This window comes from Arabidopsis lyrata (genome assembly GCF_000004255.2).
Source record: "Arabidopsis lyrata subsp. lyrata unplaced genomic scaffold ARALYscaffold_7, whole genome shotgun sequence".
Classification (NCBI taxonomy): Eukaryota; Viridiplantae; Streptophyta; class Magnoliopsida; order Brassicales; family Brassicaceae; genus Arabidopsis; species Arabidopsis lyrata.
The window spans coordinates 18,504,078-18,520,455 of record NW_003302549.1 but is presented as its reverse complement, the minus strand read 5'-3'; the positions used below and the strand labels follow the sequence as shown (position 1 = coordinate 18,520,455).

General features: G+C 35.4%; 4 protein-coding genes across 6 annotated transcripts; 2 read left to right on the top strand and 2 right to left on the bottom strand.

Annotated features, from left to right (window-relative positions):
• The first annotated feature begins 694 nt into the window (after positions 1-694).
• On the top strand, positions 695-4,731 carry LOC9304504. Its single transcript, XM_021019171.1, is given in 11 exon segments — positions 695-1,138; positions 2,058-2,264; positions 2,511-2,591; positions 2,676-2,762; positions 2,863-2,958; positions 3,064-3,117; positions 3,209-3,712; positions 3,715-4,043; positions 4,144-4,192; positions 4,287-4,326; positions 4,410-4,731. Coding segments are annotated over 11 exon segments (1,890 nt in total). The 5' UTR covers positions 695-853; the 3' UTR covers positions 4,568-4,731.
• Positions 4,732-10,785: 6,054 nt separating this feature from the next.
• On the bottom strand, positions 10,786-12,141 carry LOC110226633. Of its 2 annotated transcripts, none has more exons than XM_021018785.1 (3): positions 11,330-12,141; positions 11,044-11,233; positions 10,786-10,965 (listed from the first exon to the last, which is right to left on the bottom strand). In XM_021018785.1, exons 1-2 carry the CDS (start codon positions 12,068-12,070, stop codon positions 11,189-11,191), a joined length of 786 nt encoding a protein of 261 aa, XP_020874444.1. In that variant the 5' UTR covers positions 12,071-12,141; the 3' UTR covers positions 10,786-10,965; positions 11,044-11,188. The 2 variants fall into 2 exon arrangements, with proteins under 2 accessions (XP_020874444.1, XP_020874443.1); XM_021018784.1 differs by having other exon boundaries at positions 11,044-11,162.
• Positions 12,142-12,213: 72 nt separating this feature from the next.
• LOC9304503 (eukaryotic translation initiation factor 1A) lies at positions 12,214-13,364 on the top strand. Its single transcript, XM_002870394.2, has 2 exons — positions 12,214-12,324; positions 12,733-13,364. The coding sequence occupies exon 2, from the start codon at positions 12,738-12,740 to the stop codon at positions 13,173-13,175; it is 438 nt and encodes a 145-aa protein (XP_002870440.1). The 5' UTR covers positions 12,214-12,324; positions 12,733-12,737; the 3' UTR covers positions 13,176-13,364.
• Positions 13,333-15,766, bottom strand: LOC9304502 (protein IQ-DOMAIN 1). 2 transcript variants are annotated; one of them, XM_021018782.1, is made up of 6 exons: positions 15,101-15,766; positions 14,575-15,018; positions 14,293-14,499; positions 14,104-14,217; positions 13,643-14,011; positions 13,333-13,557 (listed from the first exon to the last, which is right to left on the bottom strand). In XM_021018782.1, exons 1-6 carry the CDS (start codon positions 15,239-15,241, stop codon positions 13,429-13,431), a joined length of 1,404 nt encoding a protein of 467 aa, XP_020874441.1. In that variant the 5' UTR covers positions 15,242-15,766; the 3' UTR covers positions 13,333-13,428. The 2 variants fall into 2 exon arrangements, with proteins under 2 accessions (XP_020874441.1, XP_020874442.1); XM_021018783.1 differs by having other exon boundaries at positions 13,333-13,551.
• Positions 15,767-16,378: the final 612 nt, after the last annotated feature.

Here is a 16,378-nt window from a genome sequence, read left to right as displayed (position 1 = left end):
AATTGTATGTATGAAAGGCCTCGAGAAAAAAAAACTGTAACGAAACAATCGACCGAACCAAACTGAAGGAAAAAACTGTAATTGAACGAAGTTCATAAAATAACCGAATAGTTAGTGAAATCTCCTATCCAAACTAACCGAAATCAAACCAAACTAAACGGTTAACCGAAATATCCAAAACCTAGTGAATACCCAAAAATTAATACACAAAACTATAATTATAAACTTAAAATATTAATTAATTTTAGAATAAAAACAATCAAATACTTTATATAAGCAACATATCCAAATTAAAGAATATTTTACAAAATTGAACCAAATTTTAATTTTCTGTCTAATTTTTCATTTTTTTGTAATTTTTTGGTTAATTTCGGTTATATTCGGTTAATTTCTATTATTTTGGATAAAAAACCAAACTAAACCGAACCTGATAAAATTTTGATTAATTTAGGTTATATTCGGTTAATTTCAGTTATCTACTCAAACATCCAAACCTAACCGAACCAAAACATAACCAAACCGATCCGAAACAAAATTTTTAAAATATCGGAATGGTTATTGTATTACGATGTCTGATCTGAACAAACCGAAACTGAGCTGAACCAAAACCGAAAATTTATACTGTAGTTCTTTGCACCGAAAAAGAAAAAACAGAACATTCGATTACGTCATTCATCGTATGTGCATACGTATCATGAGAGAGAGAGAACTTCGTTTCTTCTTCAACAAGTCCATTGGATAATAGATTTGTTCTAACATACTAGTCTTTGCGGTTCTGTCTAAATTGAAGAATTTGATCAGCTATATGATTCGATTTCGTCACAAATTCTCGTGCTTCAGATTTAGCTAATCTATGGGCGTTGGCGATAATAATAGCTTAGAGTTCTCTCATCGCATGGAAGATTCTAGAAAACCAATGAGAGTTTCTGTTCTTTGGAAAGGAAACAATTACTCTGTTGAGATTGATTCTGGAGCTTCTCTCAAGGATTTAGGTTATGAATTGAGAAAGTTAACCGGCGTTACGTCGGAGACTCTCCGTTTGATCGTTCCTCGGTTGAATGAAAAAGGATCAAGATTGATCTTACCCTTTTCTGATGAACACTCGAGCTTGAGTTTGCAGGAATCACACATAATTGAGGTTAGTCTTTGTTTTTGATTCAGACAAATGTTCTTGTCTGATTAGTTGGAGAGGTTTGATAAATCAGAATTTGCAATTAGTCTTGTAGTTATAGCTTAATTAGTGCATTGATATGTAGCGAGGTAGGCAAAAATTCAATCTTGTTCATTGTTATGGGTAGGATTTTGCTTAAGGTTAATGGTAAGAACATAAAAGTGTCTTCCTTTATTGATCATGAATTGGTGGTTACAATCAACAAGACAAGAACACTATATATTTGTTGTCCTGAAACCTAAAGCTAAGAGATAAGTTGATTTTGCCATTAGTGTTGTAGTTATAGCTTAAGGGTGTATTGGAATTCTTGATATGTAGTAGAGTAGCCAAAAATTCAAACTTGTTCATTTTCTTAGGTAGATTTTGCTTAAGGTTTATGATAAGCACAGGAAACATTCTTCCTTTATGATAATGAATTGGTGGTTACAATCAAGAAGAACAAACACTAGAGATTTGTTCAGAGATATCATAATCTCGTAAAACCTAAAGCTAAGAGATAAGTCGGTTTTGCCATTAGTCTTGTAGTTATAGCTTAATGGTATATAGCAGAGTAGGAGAAAATTCACTCTTGTTCATTTCCTTAGGTCGATTTTGCTTGAGACTAATGATAAGAACAGAAATGATTGTTCCTTAATTGATCATGAATTAGTGGTTACAATCAACAAGTCAAGAACACAAGAACAAAACCTAAAGCTTCCACTAACCAATTGATGAAAATCCCTTACTTCTCTCACTAATAGTCTATCAGTTAAACCATTGATTGTGTTGCAATATCGATACAGCTCCTGGCAAGGTTTATGAGTTTCGTCTCATTACCCAGTTTTCCAAAACTTGTCAAATGTGTTTTAAATATACTTCTTCTTGGTACTTTCTTTTTGTTTTTTAGGATAAAACTATCAGAATGATGGGAGTGTCTGAAGAAGAGATTGATGGAGTTTTAAAAGAGGCAGTGCCTGACATGAGGATAATTGGCTTTGAGGAAGAAGAGAGAAGGCTTAGACAAAAGAAGTATGTTTCAAGCGCTTCAATCAAGCTTCCACAGGGGCCTTACATCTTCTGTGATTTCCGCACTCTTCAACTCCCGGGTATAGAGGTAAGTAATTCTCTGAATTGCCATGTCTAACATTTATGCTTACATTTTTGTAGCCAAACGTCAACGTAGCCATCATTTTCCCTCTTTTGAGTTAGCTGAAGGTAGATTAAGTCATGGTAGACTTTAGCTATTTTGTATCTTTTGCCATAACATTACTTGTGGTATGAATTCGATGAACTTGTTTCCTGATAATTTGACCGTTTAACGAATTCGAATTCTGCTGACATGTGATGTTTGTTCCTGTAGTTAAACCCTCCCCCTTCTGCTGCTTTAAAGAGAATGCACATGCTTGCAGCTGACCCTGGTATTATCGCTGTTATGAACAAGGTTATATCTAAATTTATGAGCAACTTATAATGCAAAGGTCCACTTATCGATATTGTACTAATAGATTCTGTTTTATATTTGTAGCATCGATGGAGAGTAGGGATTATGACTGAACTTGCCCCAGTTGGTTATGTTGGTGTTAGTCCCCGATGCCTTCTGGGGTTTAACAAGGTACGCATGTTTTTTCTATAAGAACACACTCACTTCTTTTGTGTGTTCCAGAGTCAGTTCTGATTTCTACTTCTCAAATGTTCTGCATTGGCTGATATAGAATCAAGGAGAGGAGATTTCTCTACGCCTTCGGACTGATGATCTCAAGGGATTCAGAAAGTATCAGAGCATAAAAAAGACTCTATTGCATGAGCTTGTAAGTTCATTACTCTGCAAACTTGAATTCTTATCCCTGAAAACTATAAACATTTCTGCACAAATTTGAATTTGAGAGCTAATATTCTCTGAATCAAAATGTCAGGCTCACATGATATACACGGAGCATGATGAAAACTTTTATGCTCTTGATAGCCAGGTAATATATAAACAACAGTGAAGGTTTATGTTATTGTTTATCTCAAATTTATTTTTGGTGGAGATTTTATGAATGAGTATTTGTGTGGCAGTTGAACAAAGAAGCTGAAAGCTTAGATTGGACTAAATCAAGGGGTCACACTTTGAATGGAACAAAATTTATCAATGACGATGATGAGGAAGACTACTTCTTCGATGAAAATGAAAATGTTTCTCAAAGGCTTGGTGGAAACCAGTCTGATAATCTTGGAAATGCTTGTGAATCGTCGGTTGCTGCTGCTTATCGCCGTCTCTCCCACACAAGTGTTTCGAAACTCAGCGAAGAACCTGATCCTGAGGACTTGGTTAATGTTCGTGATGAGAATAAACAGCCTGTTCTCCCTAAAGCTCAGTCTGATTCGATGAGTAAGTTTGAGCCTGATCCCGATGATACCACTGAAGATGATGCAACCAAAATCGAATCAGGTCATTCATGGATCCCATCAAATCCTAGAGATGCATCTGCTGCACCTGAACATCACTCAGGATCATATGAAATGGCAAGTGATCTTTCCCATCCTACTGAAGATGATGAACCTGATCCGGATGACTCGGAAACACACACACAAGTATAGGGGAAGGTGAAAATATGAAAATAGCAAATGACACTGTAATGTTGGGTGGGAATTTGGATGCAGATGAAGCTATGCAGGATACATCTGATCCTAATAATGCAGAACCGTATCATGACTCTAACCTGGTGGTCAGAGAGAGGGAAACAATCATGGAGGTTTATGAGCCGGATCCAGATGATCAAGAAATTCAGAGGATCCAAGACTCTGTTACCATCATCTCTAACCGTCTCAAGAAAGCCATAAATGCCTTGAAAAATGAAGTTAGCCCCGGTCAAGCAACCAATGTGTTACAAATGCTTCTCAAAATAGTGAGGTGCCTTTTTTCAGCTCTTGGAAACTTATAAGCGTGTCTGTAGACTGTAACTCCAATCTTATATATAACTGAAGATACAACGTTTGTTTTTGTGGTTCAGGAACATCATTGAACAACCAAATGAAATGAAATTCAAAAGGCTGCGTAAGGTGAGGACACATTAGGCCGCTGATATAATATGTGGTTCCTTTGAGTTATTTTATCGTCTGTCTAATCTGTTCAACTACATGAATGCCATTTCAGGGAAATCCTGCAATTAAGCGCAACATTCTCAACTTCACAGGTATTGTTACTTTTTCCATCTTCTCACAACAGATTGTGTATTACATATCTTTGTTAAACCGTCTTGGTTGGGATGTTTTGCAGCTGCGGTTGAGATACTTTCCGTTGTTGGCTTTGTCGAAGAGATGGTATCGGAAGGAACAGGAGCGCAAGAACCATATTTGGTACTGAAACGTAACGACCCAGGCCTCTTGTGGATTGCCAAGTCCATGATTGAAGAATCACACCCCACAGGTTCCTAGCTAATAATACGACAATTTCTCTGTAAACTGTATAATAAATGTGAGTATATAAGCAATACGGTTCTATTACACTATGTACAAACATTTCTATAAATGGAGTCTGTGAATCTGCTGATTGTAAAGCAGAACATGCTATTTACAAGAAGGAGATGAAACTAATGCAATCCTCAGACCAAACTCTAGATCATTTAGAAGTAAATTTTGCAGGGTTAAGATCTATCCATGGGAATATTGAGCTCAGGTAACCCTAGCCATCTCTTGATCCAAATAACCTCTCCTCGAACTCTTTGAGCTGTTGTTGGAACTCTGTTTGAATCAAAGCAGCAATCTCCATAAAAAATAGCCAACAAAACTCTACACAATGCCATTGTTGATTGAAAAGAGTTTGTGTAACTGGAACTATATCAGTGAAAGGTCTTTGTTGTTTAAAACACTGGTAACTCTCAGCCAATCTCCACCCTTAACGTTTCATCAAGTAAGCAATCACAATCGATGGTGATCTTCAAGACCATTCAATACTTGTGTAAGAACAATTCAACAAGAACTTCTCTATTTTTTTTTTGGTCAAAGAGGGATTTCATTAATAACTTAAAACAAGGTCTACTCTCCATTAGAGGAGGAAACAACAAGTGTGTAAAGTTGGGTCTATAACACAGACCTTCTTCCCATAATCACAGTGGAGCATTAAGTGTGTGATGGACTCTGATTCACCACATCTCTTACACGCTGATGAGACAGAGATTGCTCTTGAGGCTAGTTGCTCCCTACCCGGTTAAACGCCAGCAACTATATCTTCCATAAGAAGTTTTGTCCGAGGGGAGCAAGGGGAGTGGAGGTTGATAGCTTGGCGTTTCTCCATACATTTTGATGCGCTCTTTATCGCCCACTATCCATCCCAGTCCTTTGCGAAGCACTTCCATACCCGCCATGTGAAGGTTTGACGACAAAGAGCAGTCCATAAAGGGTATTGAAGAAGAGTATTTGCCGAAGAGAACTTGTCCCAGAAGAGAGTTTGGTTTTGGAGGATTCTCCAACTAATTTTCGCTAGTAGGGCGTCGTTGAAACTTTCAGTTTCGCGGAAACTCGGACCAGCTTCTTGTTTGGGCAGAGAAAGCTTATCCCAAGAAACCCACGACATTTTCTTTTTCTCTGGGTTGTTATCCCACCAGAGACGTGTCAGCACCGTTTGTATTCTCTTGCAAAGAGAGATGGGAATCTTGAAACTTGACATTATATATGTGGGCATTGCGGAGAGAACAACCTACAAAAGGACTTCCTTACCCGCTCCAGAGAGGAACATGTTGGGAAATGAATTGGCCATAAACGGGATTCCAGAAAATTCCCTCAAAGATAATGTCAAAACTCGAAGATAAATGCAACTTGAAGATTCAAGCCCTAAATTTAAGGAAATATAGCTTAATCTTAACGGACCTCTCTTGAATAAATAGAGAGTTTTGTCCTCTTTTATAGGGATCCACAATTATATATACAAAACCCTAGTTCTTCTGTTAAGCATCTGAATACGTATTCTCTTATTGCTTAACGATGAATGTCATACAAAGCAGAGACTAGAGCCAGGGGCGGAGCCAATTAAGAGGGAGGGGGTCAGTTGACCCCATAACATTTTAAAGTTTTGAAATTATAAGGTAAATTATCTAATGATTTTAGATATTTTGGTACAAAATTTCCTAGTTGACCCCTATGTCATGCCATAATTTTATGTCTTTGACCCCATTCATATTTAATTTTTCATTCAACATTAATTTTCTTTCTATGTTTGTTTTGTTTTTTCCTAAAAAATGATTACAATTCTCTAATAGTTTTTTTACATATTGATTCTTTTTCTTTGTATCATCGGATATCTTGTTTTTTTCGTTCTTTTTCTCAAAATTGTTTTGACATATATTTCTATAAAATATCATAAATCAAGATAAAATATATTATTTAATATTAATATGTAATTAAATAAAAATAATAATATATATGACCCCTATAAACAAAAATTCTGGCTCCGCCACTGACTAGAGCATCATCTTCTCTAGCTCACTACACCTTAGATCTCACGCAGGAGAAATCATACAACATTCAACATGAACTCTCTAAATTCATAACTCTTGTTATTTATACTATGAAGCCTGCAACACCTAGAGGCTTTGCTCTCCTTTTTCAACACATCACGCAGTCAACGCTCCCTTGACTTCCTCTGCTTCCTTCTTCTCTTTATTTGCTTCTCATGTCTTATCATCTTCATAGTTCTTGATAGGCCTGGGTTTTCGGTTATCCGTTCGGTTATCGGTTGGGTCCATTCGGTTTTCGGTTCTTTCGGTTTTAAAATTTAGTATCCATTCGGATATTTTGAAATTTCGGTTCGGTTTCGGTTTGGTTCCGGTTCTTTCGGTTTTAAAATTTAGTATCCATTCGGTTATTTTGCTTCGGATATTTTCGGATATTTCGGTTATTTTTGAGTATTTTCGAATATTTTTGGATATTTTTCGGTTATTTTTGAGTATTTTTACTATTTTTATAGATTTTTCAAGTATTTTTGATTATTTGGTCAATAAATAACTAATTATTTCGAAAATACAATTGTATTTCGGGTATTTCGGTTACCCGAAATATTTCGGTTCGGTACCGATTCAGTTACGGTTATTTCGGTTATCAAATTTAGTATCCATTCGGTTATTTTCAAATTTTCGGTTTGGTTCGGTTCGGTTTTTTTTGCTTCGGTTTCGATTCGGTACATTCGGTTCAGTTTAAAAGCCCAGCCCTAGTTCTTGAGTGTTGGGTATGTTTCTTCAAATTGTTTTGGGCCTTATGTTTTCGAAATGGGCTCTATAATCCACCTTCTGTTAAGCTAGAAAACCTTTTTCATATCCTGTTAATCGAAAATCTGAATTGCTTGAGCTTATTCACTCTGATTTGGCTGATTTTAAAAGCACCACTAGTAGAGGTGGCAAGCATTATTATATCACTTTTGTTGATGATTGTTCTAGATATACGAGGGTTTATCTGTTAAGAACAAAAGATGAGGCTTGTGAAATGTTTATGAGATATAAAGCTGAAGTAGAAAATCAACTAGATAGAAAAAATAAGAGGTTAAGATCTGATAGAGGTGGAGAATATGAATCTGAAATTCTGAATTCTTTGTGTTTGAAAGAGGGTATTATTCATGAAAGAACTGCACCTTATTCTCCCCAGCAAAATGGCATTGCTGAAAGAAAAAATCGAACCCTTAAAGAAATGATGAATGCTATGCTTATTAGTTCTGGGTTGCCTGATTAAATGTGGGGGGAAGCTATTCTTTCTGCTTGTTATATTTTGAATAAAGTGCCTCATAAAGGAATTCCTGTTACACCTTATGAAATTTGGAAAGGACATTCTCCTAACTTGAGTTATTTGAGAGTGTGGGGGGTGTCTTGTTAAAGTAGGACTGCCAGCTTTTAAAAGAAACTCCATTGGTCCTAAGACTGTTGATGCTGTGTTTGTTGGCTATGCTTTGAATAGTGCTGCTTATCGTTGTTTAACTTTTAAGCATGATTCTTTGCAGTTTGATAGCATGATCGAGTCTAGAGATGTTGAATTTTTTGAGAATGTGTTTCCTTTTAAGAGAAACTTAGAATCTGCTTCTCCTAGCAATGCATGTAGCTTAGAACTTGCTTCTCCTAGTAATGCATCTGCTAAAAGAACTCTTAATGATAGTGAAGAACCTAGAAGGAGTAAGAGAATGAGAACTGAAACTGATTTTGGTCCAGATTTCATTACTGCTTTTCTAGCTGAGTATGATGAGATTAGTGAAGAATTTGTGTATGCTCTCTTAATAGAAGAAGATCCTTAAACGTTTTCTGAAGCTATGAAATCTGTGGATGCTAGTTTTTGGAAAGAAGCAGACAATAATGAATTTGATTCTATTATGACTAACCACACTTGGGAGATTGTTGATTTGCCTAGGGGATGCAAAGCTATCAGATGCAAGTGGATTCTAAAGAAAAAATTCAAAGCTGATGGCTCCATTGAAAAAATTCAAAGCTGGTAGCTCAAGGCTTTGCCCAAAAACAGGGAGTAGACTATTTCGATACTTATGCTCCTGTTACTAAAATTGCTACCATTCGCATATTGTTTGCTCTTGCGTCTGCTCATAAGTTGGTAGTGCATCAAATGGATGTGAAAACTGCATTTTTAAATGGTGATTTGCATGAGGAAATTTATATGGTGCAACCTGAGGGATTTATTGTGCATGGTCAAGAACATAAAGTGTGCAAATTAAAAAAAATCTCTTTATGGTCTTAAGCAAGCCCCTAAGCAATGGTTTGAAAAATTCAGTAGCACTTTGCATGAAAATGGTTTTGTTTCAAATTTTGGAGATACGTGTGTGTTTTCTAAAATGCATGATCATGGGTACGTCATTCTGGATACCAAACCAAGAATTCTATTCACTTCTAAATTCTCGGTTCAAATTGGTCAAACGAAGGAATGATATTAATCTGATGATAGTTAAGTTCCCATGTTGTTGTTGTTTGGAAGGTTGAGACATATGGTCTCTTAATGAACTTATTCCCGTATGGGGGTGTGAGACAACACACACTTGATAAGTCACCTAAATAAGTGTTAAGGTACAAACTGCCTAACTAGTTGAGTTGTGGGCTAACTCACTAGAACACTTATGATGCAGGGTTGTAAGAAAGTTCTTGATAAATTTGTATATGTTTTGCGAAACTCTCAAACTGTCTTTTTTGTTGATTCAAGTCTTTTAGACATCAACGGGTTTTTAATTTTTGAAACATGTGGGGGATTGTTGGGTATGTTTCTTCAAATTGTTTTGGGCCTTATGTTTTCGAAATGGGCTCTATAATCCACGTTGGTTTTTTGATAATTAAGCTTTGATAAAATCTCTTTCTTCACAAAAAGGAAAAAGTCAAAATCGTGACTGCAACTTTTTCTCACCGACTTTGCAACGTTGAGGAAGAAGCGTGGGATTATGAGAGTAAGATTTGGGGGCTGAAATCTCTCGTGAATAGTTGAGATTTGTGCCTATATAAGAAGGACTTTGGTCCATATGTCATATAATAAGATATGAACCATAACGTAATAATGAGAAAATATTCAAGATAAAATTACTAAACTAATAAGATATTAGGTAGCAAACAACTAAACTACAACACAAATAATTATTTAGTTATTATCGAGTGATAACCATTGACCACTAAATTAAAAAATTAGAAAAATAAGAAAAGTAAAATGAAAGTAGTGTTTGATTTATGAAAATAATTTTATAATTTTATTTTTATTTTGAAGAAATCATTTAAGAATGAGATTAATGGAGGATTTAACACAATAGAAGACTTTTGATTTTCCCTCAATTAATTTTGCTGATTTTTTAATTTAAATAATGTTGAATGGCACATGTCATTTTCTTGTGTGATGATGTGTCACTCATATGGAGAGAGTTGGCCAACTTTCATATATATGATTTCATGTGTGTTTAAATCCATAATTTGTATATATGCATTTACAAAAAATAATTAACTTAGAGTTTTCAATACAATAATCATAAATGTGAAAATAATTTGTGTTTAATGTGTGTTTAAAGGATAATTTAAAGTTTTTGTGTTTAATATATATTTAAATGATAACTTATAGAACATAATAACCATAGTTTTAATGTGTGTTTGAATCCATAATTTTTATATATGCATTTACAAAATTCAAATACATCATCATCTTATATAATAAAATAAAGTTTTCTCCAAACTCATGTTCTAAGAAGTTGACATGTGGTTTCCATTATTTAGTTTCATTAACATTATGAAATTTGGCACTCTCTTAGGTGGCACATGTCCTCATTCATTTCCACTTTGTCTTTTTTGATTTATTTCATACCAAAATTTTTAAAATATATGTTAATCATAATTCCAAAAAGATATATTTCTCTTACCCAGTTGGTACACTTAACATGTATTTATATATAAAATTTTAGCTAAATTTCTTTTTCCAAAACAATTTACAATCACATAATTGATACATCTACTTCATACATTTTTCTTAAGTTTTATTTAATTTTTTTTTTATTATTTGAAGCAAAAAGTAAAGATCATTATATTTACCAATTACTAATCACGAAATCAATTATAGATGTTTATTTATATACATGAAAAAATATTTTGTTTAAATATTAATTTAGTTAATAATACAATGTTTTTAGATGTTTGATTGAAAGACATTGTTTTTTAAAACACAATATTTGGCATATTAGCTACTCATAGTATAACTATAATTCTCACGATTTGACCAAAAACACATATAAAAACTAAAAGGAGAAATACACTGATGCAATTTCGCCATTCGACACGAGGGTGAGGGAAGAGATCCATTAGTCTCTTCATCATCAGACATATCATTCGCTGAAATTGACAAAACATGGTAAAAAAAAATAATAGAGCAATCAAAATCACAGGAAAATGAAAACTATTTTCTCTTACCTTCAAAACTATCATTAACAATGTCAAGAAGCGATGGCACTGCATTGTATACATAAGCTTTAAGTTTCGATTTTCGACTTGAAGGTGATGAGGAAGATACGCATGCTTGTCTTTTCAACCTAGGGTGGAGGAAAGAGACACATGTTTACCCTTTCGATATGGGGGTGAGGGAAGATATGTGTGCTTGCCTCTGCTTAGTCATATATGGTAACATATAGGCTTAACAAGATGGTTCAACTATTTAGCTTTGTGTAAAAGTATTACTTTCTGATAACTCAGCACTTACCCAATCAGTCTCCATTGCGGAAGGAGATGGCCTTACCTTAACACCAGAATCAACAGCTTCCATCACATCAGCAGGCTGTCCAAGTTGACTGACATCTCTAGAAGAACCTTCTGCAGACTCATATCCAAAAACAATCTCTTTCCCATTTTTAAAATCCTCAGAGATGATTGGAGCCGGTTCCAGCGTCAAAACAGTCTTTTGAGCCACAGGGTCTTTCTCTGCATCAGCCACAGACGATTTAACCCTACACTCTCTGATTTTGCGCTCTTCTCCACTTATCACTAATAGATACTGCCTCATTCCTTCAAGGACATCCGGAGCAATACGAGGTCTCCCCAACAGAGGATGTATCCCAACTTGGTCTTCATTTAGAACTCCAAATAAAGGATCTCCTTCTTTTAACACCAAAGGAGGCTTTGCTTTTTCCACCTTCTTACCCATCTTCCTATCAATAATCTTGAGCGGGCAGTCCTCTTGCTCATGGGTGAGCCGTTGACAACGGTAACACCTTTTTTGAACCCTCTCATAGAAGTAGTAAACAGAATCCGAGAGACCTTTAGGCAAATTTACCAGTTTTGATTTTCTCAAAGGCTTCGACACATCAAACTTAACCATTACACGCACAAAATCTTTATTCTGAGGCTTATCAGGATCAAAGACAACTTCAGTGACCTGACCCACAAGATCTCCCAGCAATGTTATCGCTTGCTCAGTATAGTATTCACAAGACACAAACGTCATAATCCAAAAATAAAAAAAGAAACAAAGTCTTATTAGAAAATGGGAATGGCATGACTTGGTAATAAAACCTAATTTCGAGGGTTTTTTACAATTAGCTATAGTATTTAAATAAAAAAAGACGTCTGTCTCTGTGACATCGAGAAAAAGTAGAGCAACACCACGCAGCTACGAAACCTTCCTGAAGAAAAAAAAAAACCGATTCTCTTGAAAGATCGTCGTTTGATTACTTTCAACAACTTGATCAATCCATACTGGTAATCTCTGCGTTCCCTTTTGTTTCTCAATTAGGGTTTCCTTTTAACGCCGCCGCCCTGATTTTTCAATTCAACTCTAAATTAGGGTTTCCAGTGATTGAAATTAGCTAATTATGTTTTGATCTGATTGTTTCTTGTTACCGGAATTGTTTCGATTCATCTGATTATGATTTTTGTCTCTCGAGTTTGCCAATTTTTGTCTGAATTTGAAAACGAATCTATTCTTCAAACTTTTTTAACATTCACGCCAATATTAGAACAGATTCTGATTCTGTATCCCTTAGATATATGTATCTTTGTTATGCGAAGAACGCGTTGTTTCTGGAATCCGACCTTCATAAGTAAACTATTAGTTTATAAATGGCTTTGTTACAATTTTTGACTGAGACATTTGTGAATTTGACGCAGAGACGATGCCGAAGAACAAGGGAAAGGGAGGAAAGAACAGGAAGAGAGGAAAGAATGAAGCTGATGACGAGAAGCGTGAGCTTATTTTTAAAGAAGATGGGCAAGAGTATGCACAAGTTCTTCGTATGCTCGGTAATGGCCGTTGTGACGTTATGTGCATTGACGGTGTTAAACGTCTTTGCCATATCCGTGGTAAGATGCATAAGAAGGTTTGGATTGCAGCTGGTGACATCATACTTGTTGGTCTGAGGGATTACCAGGATGACAAAGCTGATGTTATCCTCAAGTACATGTCTGATGAGGCTAGGCTTCTTAAAGCGTATGGTGAGCTTCCGGAGAATACTCGTCTTAATGAAGGTATTGTTGGTGATCTTGATGAAGATGAAGAGAATGCGGGTGATGATTACATTGAGTTTGAGGACGAGGATATTGATAGGATCTAAGTTTGTTTTGTTGGCCCAGTTCCAGCTTGTATTATCAAATTTGAGACACATATCTTCTTAGAAACAGAAGATTTGATGTTTACATTACTCTTAAAATACTCTGCCTTTGTTATGTATTTCTGGGGTTTCCAGTTTCTTATCCCTTACTACTGGTTGATTTCCCAAATAATTTACCGAAAGTTGTTATCAGATTGCACAAACTTTTGTGAAACACAGGTTATTTAAATGCAAAGATTTACAGGTAAAGATTATTTCAGGTGCTACTACTTAGCTTCTGTGAGGTTTCTTCGCATTCGTTTCCTCTTTTGCAGCTTGAGGGTGTGGTCTTGGCCTTCTTAGCTTTCTTTGTTTGTTGTTGCAGATCACTTTTGGTTACCTGAAGCTTTAACAAACTTAATGGTTAGTGAGTATGTTTGAGATGGATGTGAATTATAAACTTCTGTGCATTGTGTAGTTTTTTTGCTTACCCTGTTATGCCTTCTCTGGCTTTTGTAGCTTGGAACAGATTTGCGCTTAGATATACTCGCTCTTAGACTGCTCTTTTCGGTCTGAAAATCTTTAGTTTCATCTTCTTGTGTCTCTGATATGCTTTCAAACTGGAGAGGTAGATCGTTGGAAGCACAGCTCTCCAACTCGCCAGCTATACCAAAAGATCTATTCTTTCTTATCAATCTTTGATTTTTCGTTGCAACATCTGTTTGAATGTTTGTTCTCGGCTCAATTGGAATACTGTCTGGTACACGGGTTGCCATCCAGCGTTCTAGCCAACTCCAACCGATGTTAGAATCGTCTTCACTGCTACGATCCATTTGCTTCTTCTTTGAGCAAATTCTTAGCTTTAAAACAAGTGTTTCACAGATTAGAAAAGAGAAGGTCTTTGGATCTTTTAGGATACAATCAGAGATCAAGTTTTCTCAAATTGTTTTACCTGCTGTGAAAATGCATAAGCAAGTGCTCTCTCCCGTTTTGTCATTGCTTCGATTCGGCTTTGAATCCTCGATTTTGATATGGTGCTGCTCACTGTACTATCATCCCAGTCTTCCTGTTATGTGAGCATGTTATGTTATTCTTCTATATATCTTTAAACTCCCCGTTACTTAAGGGGATATTTGCTTACCTTCATCCTCAAAACTTGAGTTTGGTTCTTGTGTAGTGTTCCTCGATTTGCAGATACTCGTTTTCTCCGGAAGAACGGTGCTTTCACAGAACTACCTGTCTGAGCTTCTAGTGATGTCCCCATGGATACATTCCCTTGAGATTCGTCTCCTGAGAAGCTCTCCTCCTTAGCAAATGTTTTCTCTTCTTCTTTGCTCCGGCGTATTGCCTGAAGACATCCTAAGAATCAATAGAGTGGGCATAACAGAAGAAGACAAAGACCAGAATGAAGGGAAAAACTAACCAGGTAACTCCTGAATGCTGACTGAATTATGACTGCAGCGTCTTCTTCGAGGAGCAACTTGGAGATTGGGGTAGTCTGATGCCTCTTGGGTATGTGTGTCTCTGTTGCTTCGCTTTGGTTATCAATATCTTCTTCTTTGACATAATGACTCAGTACTTTCGATTTCTCCTCCTGTATAGGTTGAGTCACTGTTGCCTCTGAGCTCTTAACGGAAACAGAGTCATCGTCCTCCAAACGCTTCACAGAAGCTGAATCTTCAATTGCGATAACCGAACCAAAAGGTACACCCAACTCTGAATTCAGATGCTGAGACATTGTAAACAGAGCATCAGAATCCTTGACCGATCCTGAATCATTCACAGCGAGAACAGAGTTGAATTCATCTCCGCAAAGGTACGATCTAACCGAGCTCCATCTTTTCTTCTCTCCAAGATTGCTTCTTCCCTGAAAACATTACAACATTTGAAGTAGTAGTTAAAACAAAAACGCGAATGATGATGGGTCTTTAATGAAAATGACGACATACAATGTTGTAGTCATGAGCTCCAAATGATTTGTTTCTGAAGAAAATGCTTCTTACTAATCCTCCTGTAACACCCATATTGCTATGTTTCAGGACAATTTTAATTAAGAACTTGGAAATTGAGAAATGGGAACAAACACACATGTGAAGAGACTGATTACTATATAAAAGCTATGAAAGAAAAAGAAAAAGAAAGGTGCATTATTTTAGAATCACAAGCACATGAGTCATGTACAAGACTACATGTAAAAAGAGATTCAAAGGCATCAATTAGAGAAAAAAGAAAGAAGAAAAACTGAAACATAGCGTATAGTGCAATTAGTGATGATTGTGATCCAGAAGAAAAGCATCTGTAAATGAGAGATTGTTTTATTTCTTTATATAATTTTGAGTGAAATCGTGAGTTTTTGTGGTCTCGACTTTGGATTACTTTAAAGAGTATAGAGAGATGCTTTGATTTGCACATGGAGATCATTGGATTGGTTCTTTTCTTATGCAAACGGCAATTTCACTCAATTCACTTTCCTAATGGCTTTGCTTTTTCTTTTTTTCATTGGCAACGCAAAAGTTTTTTTTTGGTACGGTTTACTCTGTTTTGTGACTAGAAAAGGTAATGATATTGTAGAAACCAACTAATTTTGTTGGATTGCGTTTGGACTGTTGTGGAAATCTCAGAAAGTTTTTAGGTTTAGATTAGTTATCTATACTAGTATTTTTAAGGTACATTTTTAGCGGGTGGAGCAAAATACATTTGGATACAATAGGTATCCGATCCGTTTACAAATTTTGGTCATAAAAATATTTTTGGATCGGATTGTATTTAGCCCAACTCATACACAGATATTCCATATTTAATAATTTAGATATTTAAAAGATTTGATTATTTATAATTATGATTCTCTTATCATCTTTGTTTGATTTGTTTTTAACTGTTTTGAATCATCATATAATACATTAAAAAAAAAAAAATTATGCTGATTCGAAATTTTAAAAAGGACATATATTATCCACTTGACGAAAAATATATGTTCAACATTCCACATCGACTAAAATATTTAGACAATGATTCAGAATCATATCATAAATAAGATAACATTATTAAAATAAATGGGTTTTTTGACGGAACGGTTTGGCGGGACAAATTTTTGAATCAGCAATAATAAAAAAAATTAAAATATCATTGATTCACCGCTTTAATACGGATTAAATCCTTAATTTTTTTTAATACCATCAATATTAGACATATCAAATCAGTCTCATTTAGAAAAGATTGTATAAAAC

What these genes read in the sequence shown, in the direction of transcription:
- LOC110226633 (XM_021018784.1), bottom strand. Translation starts at nt 12,070, where the DNA reads ATGACGTTTGTGTCTTGTGAATACTATACTGAGCAAGCGATAACATTG. An exon ending in CCGCAATGGAGACTGATTGG is followed by an intron (nt 11,163 to 11,329) that starts GTAAGTGCTGAG and finishes CCTCCACCCTAG; the next exon opens with GTTGAAAAGACAAGCATGCG.
- LOC9304502 (XM_021018782.1), bottom strand. Translation starts at nt 15,241, where the DNA reads ATGTGTGTTTGTTCCCATTTCTCAATTTCCAAGTTCTTAATTAAAATT. An exon ending in CAGCATTCAGGAGTTACCTG is followed by an intron (nt 14,500 to 14,574) that starts GTTAGTTTTTCC and finishes GGATGTCTTCAG; the next exon opens with GCAATACGCCGGAGCAAAGA. An exon ending in CTTATGCATTTTCACAGCAG is followed by an intron (nt 14,012 to 14,103) that starts GTAAAACAATTT and finishes CTTGTTTTAAAG; the next exon opens with CTAAGAATTTGCTCAAAGAA.
- LOC9304503 (XM_002870394.2), top strand. Translation starts at nt 12,738, where the DNA reads ATGCCGAAGAACAAGGGAAAGGGAGGAAAGAACAGGAAGAGAGGAAAG.